The following is a 10,000-nucleotide window of genomic DNA, read 5'->3' on the forward strand; positions in this document are numbered from 1 at the left end:
TTCAACAGCCGGATATTTTTGGCTTTCCCAGCCGACAAGTTTCCAGACAGACTCCAGACTCCATTTAGAGCATCCCAAAGGCTCTCAAGAATAACTAATATTTTGACCTCATCCTTGCATCATGGGACTATCATAAACAATGCTAAAAAAGCATACAATTGCAGATGACGTATTTTGACATAACAATGGTTAGCTCTAGTGTTACTTCACCATGTCACTATAAGCAACACTTGTGTTGCAGGTGTGCGCGTATTATGCTATAAGTAGAATAATGTGAGGGCTGCTCTGACATCTACTGTTCTGAGAAGTGGCATATCGATCAATTAGACCCAATTAGGTTAATCTGATGACGAGTTTCACCTATACTAATCCTAATGGACACATATACTGTAGCATTGCCAATTCACTGGTCATAATGACATACTGTAGGACAGCACATTTCCTCATCACATGTTGATGACATGTACAAGCAAAGGATAACCAGAAAATGCCTGCACATTTCTGTCATTTCTTCATTGATGGGAGCAGTTGAGACCGGTTGGCTCTTATTGTCCAAGAGTGCTACATAAAGTGTTGTAACATAATATTTGTAAAAATAAGTTATAGATACATTAGCAGTGGCTTAGCCTATTACATAAATTGTATGTGAAATACTTCAAACAATTAAAACAGAAAAAGAAAGCTAGTGTTATTATATGTTATAGCTATAATGCATATTCTAGTATTAAGAATAAGGTATTTAATCATTGAGAGACATTACACCTTGATGAACAATTATCCTCAAAATCAAGCCATGGACCTGAGAGAGCACACACAAACCACACGTGTGTGTGTGTGTGTGTGTGTGTGTGTGTGTGTGTGTGTGTGTGTGTGTGTGTGTGTGTGCGCGTGTTTCATGACTGTGGCATGACTATGTTAGCATCTAGAAAATGGTGTGCTTTTCAGTGTGGGGAAGAGTCTTGTTACAAAAAGCAGGACATCATGAAAAAGTGTGCACTCATTTTTTTCTTTCTTTTTTCATATGGTCTGCCCTAGAATCCAGACTATGAATTATTTAGGGTCCTGCTGGATGAATGATGTCACTTTATTGCGAGTGGAGGGCTTACCAGGCACTTTCACAATACATCTGCACAGTGCCTGTAGCGAGGTCATACCTACAAAAACATGATATAGAAATGGTGCATGTGTTTTTGGGCTACTGCTTTTTTCTCAGGTAACGACGACATCAAGAGTCCTTCTGACTTTAAAACATAGGTCTTCGTGGTGTCAAGCACTCTCTCAAACAGAATCTCTCTCTCCCTCCCTCTATATCTCTCTGCATCTCTCTCTCTCTCTCTTTCTGCCTCTAGCTCCGTCCATATCTCTATTTCTCCTCTCCTCTCTTCTCTCTCTACCGTTCTCTGTCACACACTCTCCCTCTCTTTCTGCATGTCTGAAAGCTATGCTGTATACACTGCAGTCCTTTTGCCCATTAAACTTTCAGCAGCCTCTCCCCCGGCCGAGGCAGGAATAACTCCATCTGAACAGAGGCTGTTAAATATAGAGAAGGAGCCTGGGTGGGACCGGCGGAGATGGAGGGAAATGGAGGGGGAGAGAGAGAGAGGGAGAGAGAGAGAGAGATGTGGGGAATGGACCAGGGGCAGAAAAGGAACTGCAGAAGGAAGAGGAGGAGTCATGGGAGAGCCATCCAAGTTGAGGGAATTTTAAAAAAAGAATAAAAGAAAGAAAAGCACCCCTGTGTTAGTATCTGTGTGAGTGTATGAACATGTCTGTGTGTGTATGCATGTACGTGTGTGTGTGTGTGTGTGTGTGTGGATAGGTGGGTACTGTAAGTGTGTCTGTGCGTGTGCCTTTTGAACTGTTAATACTAGATAAAAGAAAATGCCCATTGCTGCCTCAACACTCAGATGACCTCCCTGCCCTAGTTTTCTGGAGGACTTCTCCTAGCACAGAAACACACAGACCTACTCCAGTCTGAGGCCCTGACAGAAACACAAAGCCCATTTCAGATGATCAGCATCAGATAGACGCAGGACACAGGATCAATCAGCCTACGCGTTAGAGGCCATCCTCAGGGGCCGAGTACATGCATCTTGATTCCGTTCCAAATGTTCATGAAACACATGATCATCAAGTGTTGATCACATCAACACTTTTCAGAGGTGGAAAAGTCCAGCTTCAGAAAGTAAAAGTCCTACCACATACCTGTGCCAGAGCCATAGAAAGAGAGAGTTGCGACACTCTTTGATGTTGCCAATACACGATCAAAAGTTTAAAAAAAAACCTGCGCTGAATGGCTGAATCACAGGAGGGTGGGATGTTCTTCTGGATGCTGGAGGGTGCATGTAGGCTACTTCTGGATGCTGGAGGGTGTAATCAATTAACTCATTGACTACTGACTAAGATATTGGCTGTTAATAGTTCCGAAAGTCCCATAACGCGGATAAAGCCTGGAAAAAGTGCTGCCATTTTTTCCTATGGAGGTCTATGGGAGTGTCGCCACTCTGTTTTATCTACCTCTCTGATCTGTGCCAACCATTAATTTAAACCTGCTGATTCTAATGAGCAAATCTCTTCAGCTAGGTAGGCAAGTTAATTAGTGAGATCACCTGTGCTTAAATGCATAGGAAGAACCAATTCATGATTCGATTTTTACTTTCTGAAGCTGGACTTTTCCACCTCTGATAATCTTAGACAACTCCACCCTTGGCAACAGGGCTTAAGCCAGCACCAGCACGTATGGCTTATTTTCCCACAGTCCCTCCACTGTACAGTTATTGGAAAGTTTGGCATAGAACTCCACTTGGCCGGAGAGTGCAATAATTCAGACATGCAACAGTGTAAAGCAATTTAGGGGTCAGACATTAAATTGGCTTGGCTTGTTTTTGGCTTGCTGATCCCATATGGGTGTGTAGATCAATGGCTAACTGAGCTCAAGACATTTGATAAGTCAAAACTTGTATGTATGAATCACATGCAACAGTAAATTGAAACTGTTAAGGTTAATGTTAAGGCTATTAAGGTTAATGTTTTCATCGTATGATTCATAATGTCATTCTAAAAGGAAGATTTTTACTGGCATGGTGGCTAAACTTCATTTAGCATTCGGTGGTCTTTTTTCATTTTATAACAGTTCAGAGCAAATATAATATTTCAGTCATGGTCTATTTAAGATTACAGTCCAAATCAAGTCAATCATTTTTCCCAGTAACTTAGCACAGATCATCAGGTAAAAAAAAAAAAAAACTATTATAGCAGTTTTTTGGAGCTTCCACATTCATTGGCTTGTCATTCATGATATTTGAACCATTCACTTGGTGATATGAGCATCCATTTAGAGCTGAACTCTGCAGATCTCTTATCCCTGATCCAATCCCTTCAAGCCACAACGGCTTGCAAACCTCCTACTCACAAAGAGCAAAGAGCTTGATCACATTCTCACTCAGTGCCACACAGATTCCCTAATGGTTATGTTTTTGCATCTCTCTGACCATTGCTTCCTTCAGCTCAATGAGTGCCTCTCAGAAGAACCCTCTGTTCCTCCACCCATGGTTTCCTTCTGCGACCTCTGCAACCTGCGACCTCCAGTCCACCTCTCCTCTACCGTTGGCTCTGCTCTTTCTCCTCCCAGGACATCCTCTTGCCGCAGAGTCTCCCTGCTCTACACTCAGCTCTCATCTGGATGTGTCTTCTAACCATCAGACCCGCTCCACCCAACCTCTCACCCATGACTGCATGTTACCCTCTGAACTAAAACGCCTGCAGATCTCAAACAAGCTACCAGTTGCTACTACGGACATCCTTCTCGTCCAGCATCACTGCTGTGAAGAGGACTTTTTTACAATAATAACATCCACTGACATCTAAAAACTATGCTCCACCTTCAAAACTACTCAACCCTCCACTTCCACCTCCAGCTACCAACCAGTTGCCAACCAGTTTGCTTCACTTCACAAAGTGGTGGTTCTCAGTAGTCTGCTCTCTAAACCATGCAGTCACAACCTGTCTCTTAGGGCACAACCAACCAACCCTCCAACTTGTAACAGTCCCACTTGTACATGTTCCTCTTTGTGTTCCCCATCTAAGGATAAAACTAGAAACCCAGCACGCAGCAGTCCTAGTGCATATCCTCAGTCATCCAAGGTCATCGACACAGCATTTTCTTCATTCACCCCTCTCACTGAGAGTGAGGTGTCTAAACTTTTAACATGTAGCCATCCTACTGTACTCCTGCTGGACCCCATTCCAACCAACAGGAGGAGCATATGTACCTCAGTATCTAGGAAATTTGAAGCATCACGGTTTTGCTTATGTGCATGTAAACATCATATCACGATTTCAGAACCCCTGATAAGCCTTTATAATCCCAGTTATGAGAAATCCGGTTATGCTATAGCTGAAGTACTTTGAAAGAAACCGGGATACTGTTCCATGTACTCCCCTTATCCTGGTTTATGATGCAAATGCATGCAACAGTGTTAATATAACTGTATTGTCGTGCATCATATATGGTAAACCTATTCCAACGCACCTGTCCCCTACAAAAGAGGTGTGCAAAAGCACTTGTAAACTAACCCTTAGCCACCCACATCAAATTCAAGTCACTAATGCTTGCCTAGAAAGTCATTGTTGGGTCAGCTCTCACTTATTTAAATGCTCTCACAAACTTACGCTACCCCTTGACCGATACGTTCCTCCAAGCAACATTGTGTGGCATTGCCACCCCTACGCACACAGCAATCCAGACTATTTTGCAGTTGACTTGTAATTCCTAGTAGAACAACCTACCAGTTCTACCAGAACCAGGGTATCCCTTTCTATTTTCAAGAAGCTCCTACCTTGAATCTCCTTTTCCCCTATCCTCTACTTCTCCTACCTCCCTCTATATCCTTCAATGACACTTAGACTTGTACTTCAACTTCTGCACTCTCATCCTCTGGTAGTCTTGTGATGTTTGTAAACTTGTTGTTAACCTAAGGTCTCATTTGCAATGCAACTTGAATGCTAATCCTCTATTTGGAGGACTTTGGGTAAAAGTGACTGCTAAATAAATACATGTAAATGTATATGCAACAGCAAAAATAATTTAGCGTTTGTAATGCCAGTTGTCTTTATGAACCTGTAATAACGCATACATATTTAACATAACATAGCATATGTTCACGAATCAATAGATCTCATACATATATTTTCACATCATAGCAACACTGAAGTAGCAGGACTTACGTAGTAGAGGAGGTCGGTCCAGCCCTCCATGGTGATGCACTGGAAGACCGTGAGGATGGCGAACAGGATGTTGTCAAACTGCGTGATGCCATAGTTGGGGCCGAGCCAGTACGGCTTACAGACCGTGCCATTAGGGCAAAGACGAGACGGAGCCTCCACACCACATGGAAACTCTTCCCGTATCTCATCTGAAGAGGATTGAGTAAACAAGAACAAGAGAGTGAGGGACATATTTCAAAATAACAAATTGACAAAATGCAACGCTAAGAAGATCATCAGAACATATCAAAGAAGAGGGATTGAATGAACTGTAACAGTTTGGCCACGACATGATTGAGAGTGGTGGAGGACTCACCTGTGACGTTGTCAAAGCAGGTGGTATGGAACTTCCCCATGTAAAACTCAAGGCCTATGATGGCAAACATGAGAATGGCAAAGAAGAGCAGCAGACCAATCTGCAGAAGAGGGATCATGGCCTTCATGATAGACTTGAGCACCACCTGCAGACCTGGAGGGTAAACAGAAAACATCACATAGTCACATATCAAGAAATATCCCCCAGAGATATAAAGGGTTTGGGGTTTTAGTATTTTGTTCTCTGTTTTTGCACTGCCTATAGTATACTATGCCAATCAAATATGATTAGTTACATTACTTTGACAAAGTAATCAAAATAGTCACATTCATTTTTACATTTTAACAGGGTAGTAACAGCAGTCTGCCACCTATACAATATACATACAAAAATCATGCCAACTTTGTACAAAAACAATTAATAGCAACCAGAAATACCCTGACAGGTCAGCGTTATGGAGATATTTAGGGCCCGAGCACCGAGGTGCGGCCACTGAAAGTGGCTGCACCGTAGGTGCAAGGCCCTATTGTTTTTGCTCAGATTATTATTATTATTATTCTTATTATAGTATTTTCCTCTTACCGGACATGTTTTGCCCTTTTTCAGCAACTTGGCATGCTCTAAAACTCTTGAAATTTGGCAGCTACCTGTGGAATTGATGCCTCTACTGAGAGACAGACCTCTGGCCTAGGGTGTGGCTCAGGGACTCTATAGCGCCACCTAGCGCGCCGTCTATTGTGGTTGACACATACATTCACGGAAATGAACCAAATGTGGTGGACATGTGTGTTGTATAAATCTGAACAAGTTTTACTTTGAAACTATATAGTGAATCTTATAAGAATTTGAGTTATGATTATGATTATGATTTTTGCACATCACGTATTTTGAAACACTTCTCCTAGACGGTTTATCGAAATCATGTCATATAAGCACTAAAATGATCTTGAGGGGTTGCCCGAGAGGAATTGCGACCAGATTTTTGAATTTCAAAAGTATATTGAAATGGCGAACGTTTGAATTATGGCGTTTTATTAAGAAACAGGAAGTTGGTGTTATAGGCAGAAAAAAGGTTATGAATTGGATGTAATTTGGCAGCTACATGTGGAATTGCTTCTGCTAGTCAGAGACAGAGCTCTGGCCTAAGGTGTGGCTTTGAGACTCTATAGCGCCACCTAGCAGCACGTTATCTGTTGTGGTTGACACAAACATTCACGAAAATGAACCAAATTTGGTGGACTTGTGTGTTATTGCTATGGCTAGTCAGAGACAGAGCTTTGGTCTAGGGTGTGGCGTAGGGACTCTATAGCGCCACCTAGTGCGTTGTCTGTTGTGGTTGACACATACATTCACGAAAATGAACCAAATTTGGTGGGCTTGTGTGTTATTGCTATGGCTAGTCAGAGACAGAGCTTTGGCCTAGGGTGTGGCGTAGGGACTCTATAGCGCCACCTAGTGGGTTGTCTGTTGTGGTTGACACATACATTCACGAAAATGAACCAAATTTGGTGGGCTTGTGTGTTATTGCAATCGGTAGTCAGAGACAGAGCTCTGGCCTAAGGTGTGGCTTTGGGACTCTATAGCGCCACCTTGCAGCACGTTATCTGTTGTGGTTGACACAAACATTCACGAAAATGAACCAAATTTGGTGGACTTGTGTGTTATTGCTATGGCTAGTCAGAGACAGAGCTTTGGTCTAGGGTGTGGCGTAGGGACTCTATAGCGCCACCTAATGCGTTGTCTGTTGTGGTTGACACATACATTCACGAAAATGAACCAAATTTGGTGGGCTTGTGTGTTATTGCTATGGCTAGTCAGAGACAGAGCTTTGGCCTAGGGTGTCGCGTAGGGACTCTATAGCGCCACCTAGTGGGTTGTCTGTTGTGGTTGACACATACATTCAGGAAAATTGACCAAATTTGGTGGGCATGTGTGTTGCTCATGCACATGCCCACCAACAGGCACATGTTGCTTTGTTAGATTCCGAAATTTCACAGGTCTCCGCACCGCAGGTGCTCGGGCCCGCCATCGCCGCTTGCGGCTATATTCTGAACTGTTTTTGAAACCATTGCGCACATTTTGAGTCAATTACTGTACATCAAATCATTTTGACATGAAAACATGACATGTAAAACACATTTGTACCCAGATACAGTACTTTACTTTAGACTTTAGAGAGACCAAAAATCACCAGTTCTATGCTGGTTAGCGATGGTAACTGAGTTAAAATAAATAAATAAATAAAAAACTCCAATGAATTCCCATTCCTGGCATAGTGACATATTAGAAATGTCAACTGAAGCCTTGTTTATGTGCAGAGAAATATTGCTATGCAGACAACACATGCTGAAAATCAAGGCAAGGTAACATATGTCAGTCAGTGGATCAGTTCTGATGAGGCTACAAGCAGTTCAATCTTTTTTTTTTTTTTCTTTTAAATACATTTCAACTGTTGAGACCAACGGTTGAACCATCTGAGCCTGCATCGTCCCTCTGCTGTCCTCAGCACCACCAAGCCCACCCAACACCTAAATCATTCTCCTCCGAAACTCACTGGGAATCCCAGACACCAGTTTGAGGGGTCTCAACACTCTGACGGCACGAAGGGTCCGCAGATCAAACTCCGACCCGATTGTGGACAGGATTCTGGAAAAAAAAAAAAGATACTGTACAAGTTAGTGTGTGTGTGCTTGCATGTGTGTGTGTGTGTGGTGAGGTGTTCTTGGATAGAGATAGAAAGGGGTACTAGTCCTTCAAATAGGTTGTGTCTATGATCTGTATATACATAGCCTTTTATGATAAAATGATTAAATATCAACCCCTCTTTGCAAGGAAAGCTTTATGTAATTTGAGTGTCAAAGCTGTATCATCTCTGAGAGTATTTGAATCCATTTAATAAGAACTCTGTTTGGTGGAACTGTGTGTGTGTGTGTGTGTGTGTGTGTGTGTGTCTGTGTGTGCGTGTGCTTGTGTGTGTGTACATGCGTGCGTGTGTGCATGTGGGTTTGTAAACAAAAACTTCATTAAACCATCTACATTAGGCCCACATACATACAACTTCCATACCAACTTGTTTAATGGATGCAGCCAATCCAGCAAGAGCAATACAGCAGACAGAAACAATGAGCTGATGGAGAGAAATAGACCTGTAGGACTGCTGAGGAACTTGTAATATCGGCAACAGCCAGCGATGTGGTTAAGGGTGCACACGGCAGTCTGTACATTTGTGTTTATTTTTATCACGTCTGTGCGATCTCCGAATGAATTGAGATAAGGTTAATTGAACAAAATGTACCTGAATGACATCAAATGAAGGAAGATTAAAAAAAACAGTGGATGGTTGAATAGAGCTGGCAGAACAGAGACAGAAGCTCTGCGAGAGGAAATAATAAATTGTCCAGTGGGAGAGAGGAGAGAGAGAGAGATGTGCTGACTGGCTCGTTTTATTCCTATCTTTCTCAGAGCCTATTTATAGCCTTGCAGTCGACAAGCCATAACCAGTCAGCCACTACCTGAGTCATTTAACACAAACACAAACATACACACACACACACACACACACACACACACACACACACACACACACACACACTTAGTTCCCATAAACATGAACACTGAAGCACGCACGCATACACACACACACGCATACACGCACGCACGCATACATACACTCACACGCACACACACACGCACACACACATTCGGACGCAAGCATGCACATATTGTTACTGTCAGACGTCTCACTTCCAGTTATTCTGTTGACTGACGTGACGCAAAGTGTGTATCATCACAGCCGGACGCTGACTGTTACACTGGTACAATGAGGCGCTTAAACTAGACTACTGTGATGCAAACAGAAACAACATAGGCAATTATCTTAAATCTCATGTCCAATTGTCATATCTTATAATGTAACCCCCACCTCCCCAGGAGGTCTCATTGCAATATTTTTACCTCTGCCAAGGAGGTTATGTTTTCATCGGGGTTTGTCTGTCTGGCTGTTTGTTTGTCTGTTTGTCAGTTTGTTTGTTAGTTTGTTCGCAAGATAACTCAAAAAGTTATGGATGGATTTCAATGAAGTTTTCAGGGAAGGTCTGAAATGACCCAAGGAAGAAACGATAAAAGTTTGTGAGTGATTCGTATACCGTTTGGATCCAGGAGGCGGTTATGTTTTCGTTTGGCGAAGGGTTGGCGCTCTCTGAGCGCTTTCCTAGTCTAACAAGCCAACAATTCAGTAAAATTGGCACATGATTTACTAAAATGAGCCCATGATTCAGTAAAATCAGCACACAATTTTATAAAACGAGCGCACACTTTCTCAACATACAATGAAAAAAAAATCTATCTGTGACACCTCCTGGCCTCCATATGACACAGTCTATTTTGGAGTCTTATCTTATGAAATCTGTCATAATTATC

At 42.4% G+C, this 10,000-nt stretch overlaps 1 protein-coding gene across 1 annotated transcript in view; it reads right to left on the minus strand.

The window, feature by feature from the left end:
- Positions 1 to 10,000, minus strand: part of cacna1aa (calcium channel, voltage-dependent, P/Q type, alpha 1A subunit, a) — a 105,365-nt gene that overhangs the window by 61,527 nt on the left and 33,838 nt on the right. The window contains exons 4-6 of the mRNA XM_062530898.1: positions 8,136 to 8,227; positions 5,582 to 5,734; positions 5,227 to 5,414 (exon numbers count right to left, since the gene is read on the minus strand). Coding sequence (XP_062386882.1) covers positions 5,227 to 5,414; positions 5,582 to 5,734; positions 8,136 to 8,227 — 433 coding nt within the window. The remainder of the gene's footprint in view (positions 1 to 5,226; positions 5,415 to 5,581; positions 5,735 to 8,135; positions 8,228 to 10,000) is intronic.

This window comes from Sardina pilchardus, chromosome 3 (genome assembly GCF_963854185.1).
Source record: "Sardina pilchardus chromosome 3, fSarPil1.1, whole genome shotgun sequence".
NCBI classification, from domain to species: domain Eukaryota; kingdom Metazoa; phylum Chordata; class Actinopteri; order Clupeiformes; family Clupeidae; genus Sardina; species Sardina pilchardus.